Raw genomic sequence first — 22899 nt, 5'->3', positions numbered from 1 at the left:
GCTTCTCATCTGTTTTTTCCTACACTCTTCTGCCTACTAGTCCCTTGTGCTTGGGCAAACCTATTTACCTGGTGCTCTATCAACCCACCCCTTCCTCTCCTCTAAACTGTGTCTTTTGTTATGTTTCAATTCTCATTCCCCAACTCTACATATTCAGGGCAGGGAGCTGGAGAGAGAGGACTTCTGGTACTCAAGGAAAAACATAATTGTATATTTCTTTTCCCTAGCCATTTAAGAAGCTTTTAGAATTCTACTTTCAAAATGTAAACTTTCAACTTTCTGGACACTGCTGGTATTTCTCTCACACCTACTTTTCTAAGTGACATTTTAACTTGCTTCATTTTTTCACACTAATTTACATTACATGTAATAATTCACATTTATAAAACTCTAGAACTTGAAAGGAACTCCATGTGACCCTCAAAACCAAAAATTCTTAAGTATTTTTCTGAAGAGTTGGTTAGTAGCTTTCAATAAGTTTTTGAAGCAGTCTAAGGTGTGCAATCCCTCCAAAGGTGTTTCTAATTTTTGTCCCTTTAAGAGCTGTGTGAATTCATTTCCTTCATCCAATCACAGTGAATCTTGATATTTTTATTACTGATACAAGTAAACTTTTTATGCATAATACATACTCTTTGTGATGTTGATGCAAATGTTTTTCAGGTATGTTTAAAATTTTGTTCTTTTCAAAGTACAAGAGTTGTTACTGTACATACTGGAATTTTAATCATTTCCTTTATGATTTGCTTATGGATTCAAAATTAAAGTTATTCTTCAGGATCTAATCATGGCCAAACTGTGCAACTCCAGCGGACGCCATTCACACTGTACTCTGGGCTGTGCTGTGCTGAACACAAAGTACAGTGTAAATGGTACCCCCTGGAGTTGTACGATGCAAATGGTCTAGATCCAACAAATAATATATATGCCTATTTTCCAAAGTTGTCCAATAGCTTGAATTCTTACAACATGTAAGATTTTCATCCATTTGGAGCTTTTACTGTAAAAGTTGTGGTTAACAATTTTTTAATCACTATTCATTTATCCCAATTTCACTTAATACGTAATGTTTGGAAAGCTACTTCTTTTTTTTAAGAGGTGTTTGTTTAATAATATACTCAGTCTCGATCTGAACACCTAGTCAATAAAACTTTAAAACAATATACAGTCAGCCCTCCATTACCTGTGGATTCCACATCCATGCGTCAAAAATACTCAGAAAAAGAAGACTATGTCTGTACTCAACACATAGACTTTTTTCCTTGTCATTATTCCCTAAACATTATAACAACTATTTATATAGCATTTACATTTTATTAGGTATTATAAGTAATCTAGAGATGACTTAAAGTATATAGAAAAATATGCAAAACTTTTATGCAAACACTACACCATTTTATATCAGGGACATGAGCATCCGCCGATTTTGGTATCCACGGGAGGCCCTGGAACCATCACCCACAGATATCAAAGATGACTGTATATTCGGGTTCATACACTGTTGGTGGGAAAGTAAAATAGCACAGCTTTGTGAAAAGCAGTGTAGTGGTTTTGCACAAAATTATACAGAGCAATTAACATATGACACAGCAATTCTACTCCCAGGAATGTATCCCAGATGTTCGTAGCGGCACTATTCACAGTAGCCAAAAAGTGAAAACAGTCCAAATGTTCACAACTGATAAATGAATAAAATATACCAAATGTTATTTTCTGCCCCCCCCCCCCCATGTTTAGTCATTTTTATTAGGGCAAGTAAGTTCTGTAACTTATCTCACTTGCAAACGTGAACAGTAAGGTATCTCTATGTGGACCGCTCCCAAGGTGTGATCACAATATGCCACCACAGTGGTGGCAAATCATCTTCCTTTCAAGGCAAAGGGAAAAGCTTCAATCTTAGAACCACTGGGTGGGGTTTACATATGCAGCTGCTTAACCTCTCGCTTCCACCTCTCTCTGCACAGTTTCTTCCACTGCTCTTTCTCGACAAAGTCATCAGGATACATTGCCTTCTCAGAGGGATACCAGTCATCCAAACACCACTCTGGAACCCTCCAGAACTCATATCTCTCTTAGGAGGTACCCCAGGAGACTCAGGCAAGATATATAGGTGCGGAGGCTGACCAAGCTAGAATTCTCCTTCTGCCTCCCTCAGCAGCTGGGTGGCCTTCTCCTTATCCTTTTCATTCTTCTGTTCTTTAAACCGGGCTCTCACCAAACATGCAAAGTGGCGGTATTTGTCCCTGTGGACACACCATGACCCAAGGTAGTGCAGCGCCTGCTTGTAAAGCCACAACAGCTTCTGCTGGTGGGCCAGGTAGGCAGCCTGCGCCTAGAACACCATGCTGCAGGAGCTGCCAGGAGATCGGAAGCATGTGGGTACAGGGCAGCCTGGGCACAGCAGCCAGAAGAGCAGGGAGGCCAATGGCCCCAAATGCTTTTGTTTGTGTTGTGGTATTTCTTGAAATGCTCAAAAATTTTTCTTATTTATCCTATTGTTATGGTCGGTCAGTGTACTGTGAACTGCCATTCTTGGCAGTCCTGTCACAAACTTCCTTTGTGGAGAGTTATTATTCTCTTATAATAAATGAATTATACTTGTTTTTACAATTTTACTACTCTTGTTCATCGATGAGATTAGATAATTGTCACTTGATAGTATTGGTATTACACTTGGGGATTTGAGTCACATTTACCTTAAAACATGGTTAAGGTAATTTTCGATCTTTTAACCAGGTTCTAGAATAACAGCTAACATGGGAAATACTGACCACTTACAAGTTTAAAACATTTTATCTGTAATTCTGTAGAAAAAGTACTTAACAAACATATAAATTGGAAAAAGGTGTTTTACATATCATCTAATTCATATTTTCAAATGAATCATCCTCTGTTGATTACCTGAAGAGACTACTGTTGAAAATTTATTTTCCTTCTTTTAGATTAAAACACATATGAGTGAAATTTGGGGATATCTGGTGCTTTGAGCTCACTCCAACCTTCCTCCAAAATTGCAAATTTTATTTTTTATTTTTTTTTTGATGGATGGCCAGTACAGGGATTGAATCCTGGACCTTAGTATTATCAGCACCACACTCTAATCAACTGAGCAACCGACCAGCCCTCCAAAGTTGCATCTTATTAAGTTCTGATTTACTTCTATTTTCAACTGTCTGCATAAAATTTCATGCTCTCATTAAATCATTAACTACACACAAGGCCTTAATGTTCTAGCAGACTCCTCCCCCACACACTATTACCAACAGTTTCTTGCATTAAGACACAGGCAAAGTATAGGGGGTGCTTAGGTAAATAAATGGCTAGCCATTAAAACTAAGAAAGAAACATGATCTTAACTGTTCTCCATCCTCTCACAGAGAATAAATCGTATTTCATTATCCTCCCCTGCCCCTTCCCCACTACTCTCCCTATCCCAACTAAAACCATAAGCCTCAGAGTATTATTTCTTGAAGAAAGATTAGAGGGTCACAACTACTTGAATCTTTAAAGCATGCTATTTAAAAATGCACATTCTCAGGCCACCCTTGACCTACTAAATCAGAATTTCTGCTTTGGATATTTATTGATTACAAGAATCTCTTGATTTACCATGTCCAACCAGAAAACCACCCATTTAAGCATGAGGGTAAGGTGACAATATACAAACTGGAGCATTTCTGAACGTGAAAGAAAATGCTATTAATATTTACACCAAGACAAGACATAAACCAAGGTGTATGGTCAAAGCAGAGTTGCTGTGATGCTCCACATTTTGTAATCTTGCCAGTTTCAGAACTACTTTCTATTAAATTAATTGAAATTTTTCTCATATTTAGAGCAACAGCATTATACCAAAAGCTGAAAATACAAACAAACATAAGATCTGTGGTCAGTTCTAATACCTAGTCCAATTGGGAAGAAAGGGCATATGACAAGAGGCAGTAAGTACCAGTCAGTTAAATAATATATGTCTCTCAAGAGGTATGTACAGGAAAGGCATCACAGGAAGATATAGGATTCGACAAAGAAAGGCCTTAAAGAATCACTACTGTTTGAAGGATGGAAGTCACTTGCTAGGGTTTGAATGTCCCCCCTGCAACTCATGTTGGAGCTTAATCCCCAATATGGTATTTGAAAGGTAGGGCCTTAAGAGGTGACTGGATTGTGAGGACTATGACTTCATGAACAGATTAATTTATTGATGTATTAATGGTTTCATGGTTTAATGGGTTATCAGGGAGTAGACTGGGGGCTTTGTATGGATAGGAAATAGCACATTAGAGCATGCTCTTGTTCAGCCCTCACCACATTAATATCCTGATTACTGCAGGACTCTACAGAGAGTCCCCACCAAGAAGGCCCTCAGCAGACACATCCCCTGGACTGTGGACATCCCAATCTCCAGAACTGTAAGAAATAAATTTTATTTCTTTATAAGTTATCCAATTTCAAATACTCTGTTATAAGCAACAGAAAACAGACTAATACACCATCCTAGGTAATGAGAGATGATAAACAAACAAAATGCAGAATTACAGAAAATGTTATACCCCAGGGGTTGGAAATAGGCCATTTTTGCTACTAGAGAATAGGGCTTTTACACATAATGGAAGATAAAAATAAAGGTAAGTGAGGAACCAAATGCAGAAAACATGGATGGACAACACTGAGATTCTGAGGAAGTTCCATAATCAAAAAGCAGCTGTAATACAATGTGACATGAGTGCCTAGAGGAGATTAGAAGGGATAAAGGATAGAAAGTTTAAAAAGAACAGGTATCACATATAGGAGGAAATACTAAATAAGGGTAATTAAGAGAAAAAAGAGACATTTTAGACACATCAGAAAATAAGCTGAAACTGCTAAAGGGCCATGAAAATAGATTACATATAATGATAAATAAAAAAATTAAAAGAAAAGAAGTTGAAACTAAAGCAACATAAGAAGATGGGTACATAAAACAAAAAAGAAATTCACAATAAGTCATAAGGGGCTGGCCAGTTACTCAGAACACACTTTTGTAACACGAAGGTCAAGGTTACAATCCCCATACTGGCTAGCCGCCAAAAGAAAAAAAAAAAAGAATAAATCATATGAAGAAAACATTTACAACTAAGATTACCAAAGATAAATGGGAAACCAGATAGTGGGTAATAAGAAAAGATGAGAGAATAAATGGGCTTTTAAAAAAACCTCTTAGAAATATAAAGAGTTTAACAACTGGAGAAATATTAGAAATAAGAGAAAAGGAAAACTGCAGTTTGAGGCAATGGGCAAACAGAAAAATCCTGTTAAGAACACAGGTTTTCCTGTACATAAAATAAAGTTCACTAATAATAAAAAGACCAAAAACTCATCTATTTACAAGCGTGTGCATACATGCTAAGCTCGTGCACAAGTTTCAATTTACTATGAGATTTACTATGAGTTAAGAGAGGTGTAAAAAGTAAAAGACTGGAGGAAGATAATATTATTTTTGGTATATGAGATGATTAGACATGCAGTAAAAACCACACAGATTTGATCATGACAGATTTTACATAAGAAATCTATTACAAATTATTACACATTACTCAAAATACTATACAAAATCAGTTTATTACAGCATTATGATTTGCTATTACTGCAATGTGCAATCTAGACCAGTAATTTGCAAGTAGAAGTGATACCCCCTGCCCCCAAGACATTTGGCAATGCGGGGGAGGAAGGTGCGCAGGCTAGCATTTAGTCATCAAGTCCAAGGATGTTCTGTGTCTTCCAAGTCAAAGCACATTTAGGACCAAAATGTCTAAGGTGCCCTGATGAGAAACACTAAACAGATGAAAAAGGATGCTTGTCTTGTATTTATATAACAATTGGGTTAATTTTTAAATTCAATTTTGTGATAAATTAATTTGATTGCGATAAAGGTTTCTTACACCTTAATTTACTGCCTCAGTTTAATTTAAATCAGACATATAGTTCTGATAAAGATATTTCAGTTACTCTAATGTAAGACTTAATTATCTCTCAACAATTGACAAAATGGCTAAAAGAATGTCAGAAGTTTAAAACAACAGCTCCAATAAGTATTCATTTTTCAAAATAATAGCTAGGGCAATGGTTACATTGAATGCATGCATCTGCATTGTTTTTACCAAAAATGCCCATGAAATTTTTATTTATCTAAGGTTTCCTAATGCAAAGCAATTTAAGTTGAAGTTCACTTAAAATTAAGAAGTTCTATAATGACAACAATGGCAATATACTGAAGTACTGCAATGGACTGAAACACAACAAATATGAATTAACAATGATTCTAAAAAGGATACTAGGAAACCAATTCACTACTGTGAAAAAAGAAATGAAAAAAGCTGATAAACAAGGGAAAGAATTAAGCACTTACCCTGCCTTTACTATGTAATTTACATGACTGTGTAACTAAACAGAAAATAAGTTTCTCTTTAGAGATGTACTACAATGGCTACAAAATCACAAAAAGACAACCTGATATTAAGTGTCTCCTGATAGAAAAGCACACCACCACCTATTGAAGCAGCCTGATTTTGATCAAGCCTCTTGACCTAACTTCCAAATTTACAAATACTGAAGACAAGGAGACAGATTAAACTATACCATAGGTATCCACTAAGCAAAATACAGACTCTAAGAAACTCAGTCCAGTTTCTTCAACAAATAAGTTGTAAAAATGAAAAAACGAAATTGAGATATATATTAGAAGATAAGAAAGACATATCAACCAATCACAATGTATCTACTTTATTGGATCCTAATTCAAATAACACCCATGAGACATTTGTATATTTGAACAATCACTGATTAACAAACTACTGCATAATCTTTAGGTGTGTTATTACTTTGTGGTTAAGTAAAATGGTCTTTACCTTTGGAAAATGCATACCGAAATATCTGCATCTTCAAAAATACAGATGAAGTGATGTATGAGATTTGCTTCAATGTAATATGGGAGGGTAAAATAGATGGGGGTATGGATGAAATAAGATCAGCCATGGATTGGTTAACTATTGAAACTGGCTGAAAGCTACATGGAGATTCATCCTAACTAGTCTGTTTACTTTTGTATGCTTTCAGTTCTCCATAATAAGTTCATTAAAAAAATTAAGAAACCTCAGCAAAAGGGAAAAGTGATCATTTGCAATATGTTTATTTTAGGATTTTTAAAAAAGAACAAAATTAATATTTGGCAAAGTCCTCTAATGGAAATGAGGCGATTAAGAAACTGGAAAGACATAATAAAAATGTTTTAGAAAAAAATTTTAAAGTACTGGTGCAAATAAAATGAAAAACTAAAGGTACACTATTTAAAACTGCCACTGAATTCCATATAGACCGCATGCCTCTAAGTTTGTGTTCAAAGCCTTCAAATGCCAGATTTTTCCTCATTGTAATACCAGGTAAATATAGTACAAGCATATATATAACAAATCCAACAAATAACACATAAGTACCCTTAGAAACAATTGTGAAGCAAGAATAAATCATAATCCCAATGCCTTATGGTGCTCTTTATATTTTGTTGTCGTACTGTTTAAATTGAGAAGACTATAGAAAGCAATAAGAAGCCATAAAAAATAGGTAGCCACAATCTTCTGAGGTCGATTCTCTTGGGGATACTGAATGAATGGATTCTTGACCTACTAAAATTTAATGTGAAGAAATAATCCACTTATAAAGGACCTATAAGATTATAAATGGCAAAACTAAACTACAAATAACCACACTCAGAAAGGGAATGAATGGTGTTTATAAAAAGTGAGATGCATGGATGTAAAAGGAGGATCATCATGATGATTTATTTATAAGTAAAGGAAAATAAAGTAGTAGCAAAATTCATGTTTCCCGAGGCCTTTCATTCAGACCAAAAGATGTAGAGCTATAATCCCCAAAGCAATTTCGGACTAAAGATGTCTTTACTTTTCCACAGACAAGCTGGAAGTTAAACAGAATGACAAAGTATATTTGCTCAGGGACACTGAAGCAGCAAGGAAACTTTGGAAGGGAATAACTGGTCCAAATCCCTCCAAAACAAGCAGACCACACCATGGGCAAATCTGATCCTCACTATTGGTATTACTCTTAATGTTAATCACTACCTACTGACCAGCACATCCAAAACAGGTACAATAAACAAGCTTATGCTGTTTACCTACACCCTTGTAAAACATGAAATATCAAGAGAGAAAACTCAAAGCTTTAGGATTTAACATTAATATTGCATTTAGACAAGATGCAACGCATAGATCTGATTCATAAAACTCATTAGTTTCATCAATCTAAAATGAACTATATCAACCTAGCAGGGCACCCTAAGAACATTAGGTCTATTATGCTAAGTGAACCAGCTTCTCTTTCAAAGAGACTCATTATAAAATAGCAAATCCCCATATTAATATCTGAGAATAATTTTTGTATAAATTCACAAGTTTAGGAAAAAACAGTGTTTAAATAAACTATGAAACTATATAAAACATTAAGAGGGACCTAATACAGAAAAAGTCAGATCTAGTACCAGGAATAAAAGATAACACATGCACATGTTGCTGAGATGTCAGCTTGAAAAATCCTCTAAAATCCTATGTTGTTGGAGCTTTTCCTCATAAAGTACTACACAGAAATTCTTATCTGAAGAGAGATTTTTTCCACCTTCAAAGCAATTCATTAACATGGACTGCACTTCATAGTACCCCAGAGGAAAAAGTAGAGGTAGATTTAAAAGTTATCCCTTTGCCCACAAGAAAAGCCATACACAAAGACTATACAGCAAAAAACAAAGGTTTACCTTTTCCATTATGGCTATATTCAATCCCTGACCTTCTTCCTCACAAGCAAAGAGAACAAGACAGGAGAGCTAGCAACTTGGGGAATATTCCCCAAAAAGAAAATGGTTCCAAATGACAATTTTTTTTTTTAAATGTAAGAAGAGCCTAGCATTCCCAAGCCAAAAAGCAAACATTCTTCTTACCCCACTCACCAACTGGAGCTTGCTTGGCAGATTCTAAACCCTTTCAAGAACAGAATTTTGAATCCTTTGAGAGATAAGTAAAGTGGAATATACTTACAAGCATGTGCCTTACAGACCCATAATCAACTCTGAAAGCTTTTACCATATTTTTCAAACAGCACTGTACAAAGTGAAAATGCTTACTTTCATGTAAAAAATAAACCTAGGGTCTGTCATGTATACGCACTACATATATGACATTTGGCAACTTTCTTAACTCTCAGATTCAGTTTTGAAATCTAAACAAGATTAATATTTACTTCATAGGGCTGTCTGGGGAATTAAACAAAATATTGTATTAACAGGTACTGTGCTGTGGAACCTAGTTCAGTGCCAGGCTCGTACTTCCCCTTTACTGTTTTTGAAGTGAGAGTAAAAGTCACCCATTCGTGGAACAGTATCATTTGTGGCAAAGAAATTGATTTATCACTGAATACCCATATACTCCCTGTCTTAGTCCATTTTCTGTTGCCATAACAGAATACCTGAGCTTGGTAATTTATGAAGAAAAGAGGTTTATTTACCTCACAGTTCTGGAAGCTAGGAAGTTCAAGAACGGGCAGGTCCATCTGACAGCTTCTGGTGAGGGCCTTGTGCCACGACAAAACAAGGGGATGAAACGGAAGGGGAATCTAGGGGGAATTGGGCATGTGGGCAAAGTGCAAAACAAGAGACGCAACCTCGCTTTACAACAACCCACTCTCGTGGGAACCAATCCATTCCCAGGAGAACTAACCCAGTCTTTTGAGAAAGACATTAATCCATCTTAACAACCTAATCACCTCTTAAAGTCACCACCTCCCAACACCACCACACCAGGGACCAAGCCTCAACATGAGTTTTGGTGGGGACAAGCCACATTCAAACCACAGCACTCTCCCACGTTTTTTAGCCACTTTGCAGTTAGTCAAGGCCCTGTGACTAATTCATGTCTTGCATCCAGACCAAAGCACTTAAAAGTTGGCACAAGGCCCTCCACCTCTCCTGCTGGGACACATATTCCAAATGGCAGAGCTACAAGTTACAAGCAGCATAAATGTGAGTCAACATGGGGAAGAGCTACCCAGGAGAGTACCTGGACCCACATTGGACTTCATATAAATGAGAAAAAAAAATTTAATACGTTGAATCACTAAGCCTTCTAGGTTTGTTTGTAATCACAACACAACTAGCAAAATTTAATGTCTCCTTTATGGCCTAATTGCACTTAAATCTTGCAAGACAAAATACATACATAAAAAATGGCAAGTCTTGTGTTTAAATATTAAAGGATATCTTCCTTTCTGTGAAATTTTGTATATCTAGAATGAATGGAATGATTAAAAGACAGCAGAGTAGACAAGTAATCCAACACATACAGAACACTTAAAAAGAAACTAATAACTATAGTTTCACCCTTAAGAGAAAAGAACTCTAAAATCAAGAGTCTAAAATCTTTTTCTAGTTAAGCATACAAGTTATAAAACAAAAAAAGCAATTGATCCAAAAATAACAACTGAGAAACTGACATCAGCTATTAGGAAACAGGTAAGAAGGAAAGCAAAGCAAGACTATAAAACAACCTTTCACCATGAGGAGTAGTAGTAGTCACTGTTATTGTAATAGCAAAAGTAGTACAGGGCCATAATTGCTTATCCACAAATCTGGAATCCTAAAAGATCTGAAAATCAAAGGTTTTTAAATAAGGTTGGTGCAAAATAATTTGGTAGCAACACCAAATCTGAACTGACCTGAAACTACCTGTAATTTCTAGTTATCCCTCTTAGTATGAATATTCATACTTTTTTATGTAAACATATTAATATGTTTATTATAAAGCACTGTGGGGGAGGGGTGTTATATAAAATACAATAAACACATCACATTACCTTTCTAAAATCTGAAAATTTCTGCATTCTGAAACACATCTGGCCCTAAGGGTTTGAAATAAAGGATTGTGGACTTGTGACAACAGAATAGAAGTAACCTCTGTATTATCTTAATGATGAAAATAAAAATCAAATGAAGAGCCTGGCTTTCTAACTTGGGCGTAATTCAATCAACATGAAACAATTTTGATGACTTTCCAATGGTATTTTTCCTTGATGTTACTTCAATATTCCTAATAAAACATAGTATATACAACCAGCCTAAAGCTAGATCATGCAGGAATATAATTAACTGGTAGAAGAACTTAAAGAAATAAAAATATTGCTGTAAGCATTTCTGGCCTCAAAAGACCATAATTTAACAGGTAGTCAAGGTAGCCATTCCTGTGGTTTCACATAAAAAATAACACACGTCAAGTAATATAAGATGTATATAAATGTAAAGCATGGGACTAGCAGGAAGCAGGGACACCAATTCTGAGGAAGGCGCAGGTGAATGTATTAATCAGGCATCACTAATAAGACAGGAAAACAGTCGAAAGCAAACTGTCCAAAAATCCAAGAGACAAAGCATAGGAACAAGTAACTATAAACAGGGTTTCTCAACCTAAGCACAACTGACACTTTGGTCCAGATAATACTCTGTTGTGGGGGATTGTCCTATACACTGTAGAGTATGTAGTAGTATCCCTGGCTTCCACCCACTAAATGTCAGCAGTAACCACCTTCTCCCTCAGTTAAGAAAAGCAAAAATGTCTCCAGGCATTGCCAATTGTCCCCTAGGTTGGGAGATGGAGGCGGAGGCAAAAATAGCCCCAGCTGAGAACCATAAATCCAGAGGCAAAAGAAGATTAAAAGTTTAAAGATGTTTTGTCTTCTAGATTCTAATAAAATGCCCCAATATACTTCCCTGTCAAAAGTAATATGGGGGAAAAAAATCACTTTCTATTTCTCTAGATCTACAGGTAGTTTTATCATGTTTTTAACTCATATTTGTAAGAAAGAAGAGAATGGAAGATCAAGTTCTCCATTCTCAATCTGAATGCCCTTGCACTCTAAGCAAGACTTAACTGATTTTCCTATAACTGAACATATCCATCTGTTGTTACAGCATCTCATTTCAAGGAGGGAATAAGGTACCAACTGGTTACCTACAGAGAGGAATACAACAATCTGCAACATGTAGTTACAAAGTTACCATATAACTTTTCTTAAAAGCACACACTGTTTTCATCCACCCTCTATTTATATTATTTGTATTCAATTTAATAGGCCCCTAAAAGAAATGTGACCTTTTTGCTAGGAAGAATGTTGGTTTTCAATCATGCATTCCTTTGGAAAATGTTTTTAATCACACAACAGTATTGAGTCCTTCTGCTGCACTGGCATATGGGGGGGGGGGGGATAATCAGGCTTACTGCAATTATCAATTTCCTTTTATGAGCAAATAAAAATGGTAGCTAAATAATCTTTGAATAATCCTATTAAATTATGAAAAAAGTAAAGAATATGTGGGATTTTTAATAAATTTTCTCCAACCATCCAAAATCATTGTTTTGCCTGGAGTTTCTATTTCTACGTCAATGTGAGAGACTTCGGTTTATTAATTTAACAGACCTTCACATGCAAAACACTGTGTGCAGCAAGAGATACGAAAATGAGTAAGACAAACTCTCCCTTCAAGGAACACTCTTGCAAAAAGTAGACAAAAAAACTATAATACAGCATTAACAACCTACTGTATTACAGCTCTGTTGCAGCAACTATTAGCTCATTGAAAAATAAAAACATCAATTCACTTTGATCATAAACAACTTAAAATTATCAGTAATGCCCAAGTCCCCAGAAAAACCCTCACGCTTTTCACGGTCTATGCTGATGCCAAAATTAGATTTTTATTCATAATAAAACGAATGAGAAAAACTATCCATCTGTAGATGACCATGGTATGGCGGATGGAAAACACCTTCAGAGTAGTTCTGTATTACCTGTTTTACAAATCAAGCTTCCAATTAAGATTTAATTTTTATAAAAAGGGGGTTCCAGGGTTTGTTTGTTTTTTTTTTTTGAACAGTTGAAAATAAAAAGACTAAATAATTAGTGAGATACAATTTTGTTTTACATAATAGAGTACCTTCACATAGCACACACTGTCTAAGTAAAACAATAAAAACAATCACATGTGTAAGTAAAAAAGAAAAAGCAACTCATCTACATGTGTGGGAGGTTTTAAAAGCAAGTACTGCATATGCAACAAAAGTTATGTATCTATTACATATTATTTCAATCATTACCTGCCCTCATACGCCAATGAGAAAAAGCTTTCAAAATCTCTCCTTAAATCACAATCTAGAACTTACCTAAAGTAATAAAGGCAGTAAGCAGGAGAGCATGGATCTGAACCCAGTCTTGCTCCAGGACCAGCACTTTTCAAACCTTAATGTCTGAGGGTACTTTAAAAAGTTTGTGGAAAATAGAATTAAAAGATAACATGAATCTTTCCAAGGATTCATACATACAATTCACCTGCGAATCTTGTTAAATTCAAATTCTGACTCAGTACTTCTGCCTCAGGGTGAGGCAAGATTCTGCATTTCTAACAATCTCACCTGTGATGCAGATACTGCCAGATCACCCTTGAAATAGCCAAGTTCCAGTCTACCCCAGAAAATGGTGGAAAGTAGTGGCAACCCTCAGAAGGAGGCAGAGTTCATCCTCAGTGAGACAATTAGGCTTATGAGCAAGTTAGGGGTTGCCAACTTCTAGTTTTGAATTTAACTGCTTCTTTTATGATCGTTTTTTTTTTTTTGAAAGGAAGTTAGTAAAATTTAAGTATTATAGTACCTGTTTTCAGGTTTTGCTAGTTAACATATTATTAACACTATTAACTTGATACTGTATTAATAACCCCAATAAGGCCTTTCCCACATCCAAAACTATTTACAAATACTCCTGAATATCTACTTTAACATAGATTCAATATGAACATATTAAAAAATATTTTAAAAGTGTATATATGCACTTTTTCATACATGGAAAGAAATAAGAGGTTAACTTAGAAATCTAGTACCTTTCTGAACTTTTGCTGTTTGTACAAGCAGTGTCTAAGAGAGGACAGAGACACCCATTTGGGAAACATGGAATGTAAATGTCTTAATAACATCACTAAACAATTTTAGTCAATTTTCTCTGAAAGCAGGTAGGGAAATAATAACACAGTTTCCCTCCCCTCTCTTTGATGTATCAATTATTTATACACTAATCCAGAATGTAGTATGTAAAGAGTATAAAAAGAAACTGATTAATAAATATTATATCCCTATGTTTAGGGCATTTTGGCTTATGGTCCTCCAATACCTAAAACCCGAAACATCATCAAATCATTGGAAATAACAGATTTATAAAACTTTTATACTATTAGGAAAAAAAATATGAATACTATCAAAATATATTCAAATACGCTTATTGACATATCCTTAATTCAACAATTAAATCTATCCTAACAGCACCCTGGGTGTATATACATTAGACATAACTATATAATAACTAAAGAATATTTTACTAATTAAAACACAGGAAGGTATTTAAGAGAAATCTCCCTAGCCTGAGTAATTTTGGTTTTGCTGAATTTTCTTGTATTTCATTCAAATTTTTCCTAACTGTACACAGACATAATTCCTGGGGTAGAATTAAATCTTTGACAAGCTTGTAAAAATCATACTCAAAATCATAATGGGATTCTGATTAAATAACTACACATGAAAGTCAAAAGCATTAAGTTTCATAGATCTCAGGCACTATGAATTCGCATATTTTATAATTTATGAATATAGAATCCCATCTTTAATTGTAGTATAAATTAATAAATTTAAACCATACAATCACCATAAAGCTAAAATTCTCATTTCTGCACTTGTGAATTAAAAGAACATAACATCACAATCTGTCACAGTTCTGACCAGAAAGCAAAAATAAAAGACAAATTCAGGCTTATATGTCAAACTTTTAAAATTCCTCTACCAAACATTTCAAATTCCCACTCAAGAACAAGGACTAAGCCTTCTTCCACCCAAAAGAATCTGAAGACAAACAAAAGTACCTGCATGTTTTACAGGTGAGGCATATAAGAAGACTGTCCCTATAGTAATAAGAAACTTCTCCCAGTCCCCTACTAAGACTTAAAAACTTTGCTTTTTCATTAATTACTTACATGCCACAAAGAATTTCATATATTAAAAGAACTGGAGAACTGAAAGATATCTGCAAAAGTTTACAGTCTTAACAGCTTGTGTTAAGGGAAAGCAGAGATGAGATGTAATCCATGTTGTTCACAAGCAAGCCCAAGGTTTTGCTATTTCACTAGTCTAATCATCAAACGTGAAGCATTATTTCATGGCCTTAAAAGAAATCTGGTATATAAAGAGAAAATCATAAGACAAGTGAAACTTTCTATGTCATAGAAGATTTTACCCCCTCTAAAATAATCCTCAGTGACCTTGTAGGAAACATTCCTGGGTCAAACACATAAAGCAGATTTCTTCAGCAACTGTAACACTAAGCTACTGCTCTGAGGGCATTCAACACATGTCTACTGGGCTCTCTAGATTTACGCACGTCCACTAGCCTGTGCCATTTGCAGAAAATCAACCGAAACCTTTAAAAATATTTGACCTTATATGCAATTTTAAAACATTTCAGAGTTTTGAACTGATAGATCTTTACATCTTTCATAATGGGAAATATCAATACACTCTGCAAGTGAAGTGATTCTTCAAGAGAGTAAATTTAACTTGACCTCCCTAAATGGCTACAGATTTGACACATCATTTAGAAGCCTGTAAGGAAATACTTTGATTTACCTATTCTCTAAAGCAGCTCTATTCAACAGAAATATAATGCAAGCCACATAGGTGATTTTCTAGTACCCATATTAAAATGGTAAAAAAAAAAAAAAAAAGTAAAATTAGTTTAAATATTTTATATAGCACAATGTATCCAAAATATTATCATTTCAAAATGTAATAAATATTTGTTTTTAAATGGGATATTTTACATTCTTTTGTGCATACAAAGTTTTCAAAGTCCAATGTGTTTTTACATTTACAACACATCTCATTTTGGACTAGCCACAACTGAAGTAATCAATGGCCCCATGTGGCTAGTGGCCACATTATGGGACAGCACAGCTCTTAATACTTTGAGATCTGACATACCACTCTCTGTTTAAAATTAGTTTACATTCGTGTATCCTTTTTGAACTGAAATGGTTGAAATAACAAATATAAGCAAAACTATTCATTGGATAAATCAGGATCAGATCACCTTATCTAAGGATCCAGGTAACACACACAAGCAGCAGCAACTGGATTATTCCCTATCATATCTCAAGTAGATTTCAGATAGGTCTAACCATCACAACTGAACATAATTTGTGCAAAAATATAGGTTAGACACTAAAACATTTTCATATCAAACCATATCACTGTCTTATTTGTAGCAATGACGGTCATTCTTAAGCACATTTCTCATGCAAATTATCTACAATACTGTTTTCTAAGTTTGATGAATTTTTTTAACCATACAGTCACTGTTAAAAAACAAACAGTGAATATATAAGATGAAATGAAAAAAAATCACTGGGGAAAACAAGATTAACCGGCTACTTTTAATATATCTTATATCAACCAACAATCCTACATTATTCTACCTGAGACCAACTGAAACAAATTCTTCCCACAATTCCAATTCATTTACTGCTTTTCACACACATATGTCAACTACCAAAGTTACTAAAAATTTCCCCAAGTAATTAGGACATTTGCTTAAAATGTAAATAATCTCAACAATGTCTTCTGTAGAAAACAACAACTAAAACCATTAGCTTAGCACACATAAAATTTGTCCTGAAGGCAAGTTACTGAATAAATCAAACAGAAACAACTCCACTCTTGTTGACTGCATTTACATTTTGTAACACCACATTCAGCAATTTCTAAATTTGGAAGGTCAGTTGGGACTGCACACAAGCAGTAACTTTAAAGCTTAACAAAATTTTAGAAGTTTCTGCAATATACTTCTGAATAAAAATGCTCTGCAGAAATACAACAGAACAAAAATCAGCACCTTTCATACTAATCTCACTAAGAAGCACAAAATCGGCATATACATAAATCCACAATGTATGATACATGCTAAAAAATACTTTTTCTCCTAATTTTACTTAATTCACCTTAGACAGTTTTTGTTTAATGCACTTGCAAAGCTGTAAAAAAGCAAATGTAGCCCCTTCTGCTGCACACATATCCGGGGAGGATAATAATCTCTTGCTATTTTTCCACAATTACAAATCAAAACAACAAAATTGTTTCTTACCTGCAGTTAGGAGGAGGATCAAGGGTTATTTCAGCTAGCTCCTTCTGAATTCTGTTAGTGAAATGAGAACAGACAAAAAGGATTTGAGATAGTCTACAAAATAACCGGGGAATTACACTGCCCTCTACCACCATGCAGTTAAATGCAAGGCTGGCTTTGCCTTCAGTAATGCTAACATGGCTGCTTCCTCTTTGTTCTCAGAGGCATAACCCAAATCCCTTAACAGAAACTTTGCAGCTTTTTTTCTCACTTGCTATTGTAAATAAATCAGTCATTGACACCTGATTTGAGAAGTAGTCCTCCGCTAGTACTCGGTAAAGAATATAAAATCAGTTTTAAAATACTTTTTACCAAAGAAATTCTCTTTTCAAGCTTATATGCAAATGAGACAAAAAGGGAGGAGGGAAAGCACTAGAACATTTGACAATGACTTCAAGTCACTTTCACTGAGGTAAAAATTAACCAGCTACTGCTAAAGCACATTAACAGTTTTGACAATATTTTATCTGTCAAAAAAAAAAGTTTAAAATTTACATATGTCTTTACCAGTGAAAAACTTCCAAAAATGAACTGGCATTCGTATTTAACCATTTCTTGTTTCCCTGATCTTAGGTACAGCACTTAAATTTAATAAATTTTGGGAGAAAGAAAACAAAATGAAGATAAAAAGGGGAAAAAAGCAATTCTCTGATTTTTTTCAAATTTAAGATGTTTTCAAAACTCAAGACGTGTTTCATGTGTTCCGCAACAAGATTACAACAAATTGAGAAGGATTTTAAATTATTTCAAAGATAGCTGCTGAATACTCTCAAATTAATAATACTTGATTATTGGTACAAGGTGAAAATCCACAGAAAAATAAGACTTTCTGAATCACTACAGAATGCAATATTAGATCAGTTTTTTGGTTTTTTTTCCTTTAGTCGTGATCAATAAAAATCAACATAACGTCAATATTGCCCAATGCTGTAACTACATTTTACATATAATTACTAGAGTTCATGAATACTCCACTATCACTGATGGAGAGCCATTGACAGAATCTCTTTTCGCCATCACAGAAAATATAAATCAACAGGAAACAAATGATCTTTCACTTCTACCCAACAAAATATGTTTTTCCTGCTGTTGAGTATCAATGTGTCAAGCACATCCACACGTTTCAGAGTGAAGAGTCACAAGGACAATGAAAGTTTTCAATTGCCAACTGACACCTAAAATTGTAAACGGCCACTTTTCAGTTTTACTTGCCCTGGCAAGAACAGGGAAGGATAACCACAATTTAACTACAAAAAGTTATACCTGTGATGCATGATTTAAAGTCTTATTTGTAAAACTAAGCAGATTTGGAGCACAATTTAAAATCCGTTTTCAAATATAGCCATGGTCTGGAATTTACAAATTTCCTAGCAAACGTGATCATTTGTGATCACTAAGTTTCATGAAGAGAGGCAACGCTGACCTCTAGAAGTGTCAATTCCACTAAGGAAAAGTATGACTCATAAAAGGAAACATCCCCAATTACCATCTAATTTGGGTTCAACAAATTTTCCTTGCCAACTCCTTAACAATCTGTCAGAATGTTGGTCCACCTCTACTGAAAGACACTCTTACTGAAGTTACCAAAGTACAGAACAGTTTGCTTAAAAGTGTAATTCTAATGAGGTCACTTATGTACCACCTAAACAATGACAACTCGTTCATGTACAAATAAAATTGATGATGAAGTAAACACTTCTCAACTATTGCTACTGATGTAAAACTAACATAAGCGTCCAACCATTTGTAAGGCAACCTGACAATGTGCCTTTTACACATTACCTTTTAGCACTAGTGGATAACTTAGCAGTGGTTTTGCTAGAGAGTTTGGTGTTTTTCTTCTGTTGGGTGGCAGAAGGTTTTCTTTCTTCTGGTTCTTCGGGCTCTGGAGCGGCTGGGTCTCGCTGGTCCGCATCTGAACTGCCACTGCTAGTGCTGGGGCTCTCATCATCGGACCTTTGCCTATCACTGGACATCTTGGTGAAGTTCTCTCTTGGAAAACTTTTAAAAGGAGGGGAGAAGAAATGTTAAATCTAAGAAATAAACCAACAGCATTTTCTTTTCTTAATATTTACCTAAAATCGTATTTTAACGAAAAAGCTTCAAAAGTGTTCACACTTATCTCATCGTACAGCAAGGTTACAGGGGAGGTGATGTGTCTCACAACGCCAGCGTTCAGGGATTTACCGAACTCAAGTTAGAAAACCCACTCACATTTTTTTTCCGTCCCTTGGACAATCTATCAATTGTCTACTTTCTCAGAAGGCATGAAACAGATTTGCCAGGGAACTTAGGCAACGAGCATTAATAACATATGACACACTGTAAATAACAGATCTCGCTGAAAAATGCTAAAAAGTCACTAATAACGTCTAAATATTTACACGCTGACATTGGTCAAAGCTACCAAATTCCCTTTCCGAGAGGAAAACACACCCTGTTAATCGCCCATATGCTTATTTAAGGTGGCGATTTCTCCTCTGTGCACGTAAAGCCTTTAAGCACAACACTTAAAAATTTAAAAATCAACTAACCAGCTGCTCTAGCCGTTTGCACGACCAGCAGCGAAGATTCATCCGGCCAAGACCAAGCTGCCACCCTGGGAAAAGCAGAATCCAAACTGCACCTTCTGCAAAGCTCCCAACGCCTCCAAGGTTCCTCGCTCAATTTTAACCTCACGGACCGACATTTTGTCCAAAATAACGAAAAAAAAAAAAAACAGCCCAGAAGAAAAACAAACAAACAAACAAAGCCCCAAGAAGTGCAACAAATTTCCGCGCCCGCGGAGGCGAGCCGCGGCCGGCAGCGGCGGCCACGCAGCTCCGCGGCCCTTTGTGGGGAGGGCCGCGCGGGGGCCGCGGGCAGCGCTCCCCGCGCCGGGCGCCAAGTGATGCGAGGAGCCCGGCCGACCCCGCCGCGACTCGCGGACACCGGCGGCGGGGGCGCCCGGCGCGAACAAAGCTGCCCGCCCCCGCCCCCTCCCCCACCGCCGCCCCGGCCGCCCCCCACGCGGCCCCCCGGCCCCACCGCCTTACCTCGGCCGCCCGCCCGGCCCGCTCCGCGCCGCTACGGTGTGGGGGAGGGAGAAAGAAAAAAACCCTTCCTTAAGGAAATGGAGTCAGCTGGGGGGGGGAAAGGGGGGGGAGGGAAAAAAAGAAGCCGAGGAGGCTCTGGCCGGGGAGTGTGGAACATTGAAAGTCGAAGGGGGCTGTGCAGTGCCGGGCTCCGGCCGGAGGGTGGCGCCGCCCAGCGCCTTCGGAAAAAAGGGGGTGGGGGGAGCTCGGCTGGGCGAGGGCGCGAGCTCCCGGCGAGGCGGAGGGGACGCGGGAGACCCCCGCGCGCTGTGGCCTCCCGCCGCCGCCGCCGCCGCCGCCGCCCGGCTCGGCTCCTCCCGGCCGCTCAGTCAGCAAGTTCCGAGGCGAGCGCGGGGGGAGGGGCGGGCGCGGCGGCGGCGCGCGTGCTCGCTGCTTGCCTGGCGGAGGGGCGCGCGCCGCCGGCGCCTACCGGACGCGAGCTTTCCGCGCGCTCTCGCGCGCTCTCTCCTCGCCCCTCTTCACCCGGGGGGCGCACGCGTCCGCCCGCGCGCGGCCAGGACAAAGAGCGCGACGGGGACCCGGTGGGCTGGCCCCTGCAGCCCTTGGCCGGGAAGCCCGTGCCGGAGAAGGCGGGGGCGCGGGTGCCGTCTCGCGGGGCCGCTGTGCCGCGGGGTTGCTTCCGGCCTGGGCCCGCCTCCGGGGCGAGGCTGCCCATTGGGCTACCCGCCTCCCCAGGGCTGGCTGCATCCCCTTTGCCGGCGCAGGGGCCGCCCTGGACGCCCGGGCCCCCATACCTGGGCAAGGGCCCTGGGCGCGTTGCTGGGAGTCCCTCGCTGCCCTAGAGACTGGAGACTAATGGGTGCTGTGGACTTGGCCAGGCACGTAGGCGGAGGAAATTTGCCTCTTGCCCCCCAAGTGAGCTAGAGGAGGGGGCATGATGGGGTACTGGGCACTGAGGGAGGTAAAAAGGATTTCAAGTCTAGGGTACCAGCCTTTGCTTCTCTTTGGCTTACAGCCTGCGACTGTCGCTGCCAAAGGGGACTCTCCTTCGATGCTTTGAAAGCTTAAAAATCCAAGACAATTTTTTAAATATCCCACTCAGAATTTTAAAAAGTGGAAGAGAGCAGTTTGAGGGCTTAAAACCTGACATTTTTCTGCGGAACTGTTGTGCCTCGCACACGAAACACCAGTTCTGGAAAGAGAAGCCCTGAGTGCTATTGGGTCAGAATGTCCACCCAGAAAAGTAAAGGTAGGGACAGTGAAGGTTAGTTTTGCTCCGCCATTCTCTTTGCAGAGTGTCCAGGTAGATTCTGCAGTTTTTGCCCCAGGCACAAAGTAGCCAGAAGTACAAAAACTTCCTGTTTGCAGCCCAGACCTTCTCCAGCTACTGAGAACTTGTTCCAGTGATGGAGCCTGAAAGGAATTTGTGGATTCCTCTCCCACAAGTGTGCAGGGGCAGGGGTGCTGGGAGAATGTGAAGTTCACAGAGGGAGTGAGAATGGCAAAGTCACGACGGATGAACCAGAGTTAAGGGAAAGAAAAAGAAAAGACTGAGTTAGCCAACATATTTACTTTTTTCCTTCCAAATAGAAAAATTCTGGTAAAAGGTTGCTCACAACTCTTAACAAATGTTACATTTCTGTAATTTTCCAAAGACACAGCCACTCAGTGAGCTTGATTGAGGACCAAATGCTGCTACGTGCTGGACACACAAACCTCACTCATTCAATTGCTGTGTGATAAAGCCAGGGTCTCCCTACTCTGTGCTAGGAGTTCCCAGTCCAGAAGGAAAAGTTCATTGACCTTCACCAGGTTGATAAGGAGGAAGGATTTTCCAGTCAGAATGAACAGAAAGAATGTCTCTCACGTCTTAAGAAAGAGCATGGTCTGTGTGTGGACAAGCATTTTGATTTGGGTGGATCAAAGGGTACTTGTGGGAAGAGCGTGTTAGTGAAAATAAAACAGAAGTTTCCCCCGACTTTACACCATGTGATGCTCCAGCAAAAGCAGCCAATTTAGAGTGTGGGCTTTGCTTTGTTTGGAATGGGGAGCTGTGAAAGGAAAGCTATATGTTAAAAGTGCATTCTTTTAGGAAATTTAATTACAAAAATAGCCTAAAGGCCCAAAAGCCAATTGCTGACAAGATTTGGGTGGGTCCAGGAGATTGAGAGATAAAGATATTTAGTTGGGTTTTGGCTACATCTATAGAAGGAACAGCATTGGGCTGAAAAGCAAAGGAACTGAATTCTAATCCTCATTCTACCAAGTCTGTGTGCCCTCAGGCAAGTTATCTGTTCCAACTTAATTTTTCTCATATGTAGAAGGAGATCTTATCAAAAATTCTAAGTCCTCTCTTGCTCAAAAATTCCATGATTCTTTGGTGAGTTTGAAGTCATGGAGTTTCACTCAATAGAATAGGAAATACTACATGCTTGGGAAATTGGAGTGAAACATGGATCATTCTCCAACGAAGCTCAGTGTGTAGTGGGGCAGCCAGAAATGTAGGCTGACGAATGAGAAGTGCTGCTTAGTGGAGCATTATTAATTATCAATTAATTATCAG

At 37.9% G+C, this 22899-nt stretch overlaps 1 protein-coding gene and 1 pseudogene across 5 annotated transcripts in view; both read right to left on the bottom strand.

The window, feature by feature from the left end:
- Positions 1-20932, bottom strand: part of UBE2E3 (ubiquitin conjugating enzyme E2 E3) — a 79999-nt gene extending 59067 nt beyond the window's left edge. The window contains exons 1-4 of one of the 5 annotated variants that reach the window (XM_063096535.1): positions 20806-20829; positions 19836-19900; positions 19084-19302; positions 17263-17313 (exon numbers count right to left, since the gene is read on the bottom strand). In XM_063096535.1, the coding sequence (XP_062952605.1) occupies positions 17263-17313; positions 19084-19277 (245 nt within the window). In that variant the 5' untranslated portion in view covers positions 19278-19302; positions 19836-19900; positions 20806-20829. Of the gene's footprint in view, positions 1-17262; positions 17314-19083; positions 19303-19835; positions 19901-19927; positions 19973-20336; positions 20729-20805 lie in introns of those variants that run through there. The other 4 variants (XM_063096525.1, XM_063096550.1, XM_063096515.1 and 1 more) reach the window with 4 other exon arrangements.
- LOC134388659 (NADH dehydrogenase [ubiquinone] 1 beta subcomplex subunit 9-like) lies at positions 1805-17191 on the bottom strand (annotated as a pseudogene).
- Positions 20933-22899: the final 1967 nt, after the last annotated feature.

This window comes from Cynocephalus volans, chromosome 1 (assembly GCF_027409185.1).
Source record: "Cynocephalus volans isolate mCynVol1 chromosome 1, mCynVol1.pri, whole genome shotgun sequence".
Classification (NCBI taxonomy): Eukaryota; Metazoa; Chordata; class Mammalia; order Dermoptera; family Cynocephalidae; genus Cynocephalus; species Cynocephalus volans.
Note: the sequence above shows the minus strand (reverse complement) of the source record. Positions and strands in the feature narration are given on the sequence as shown.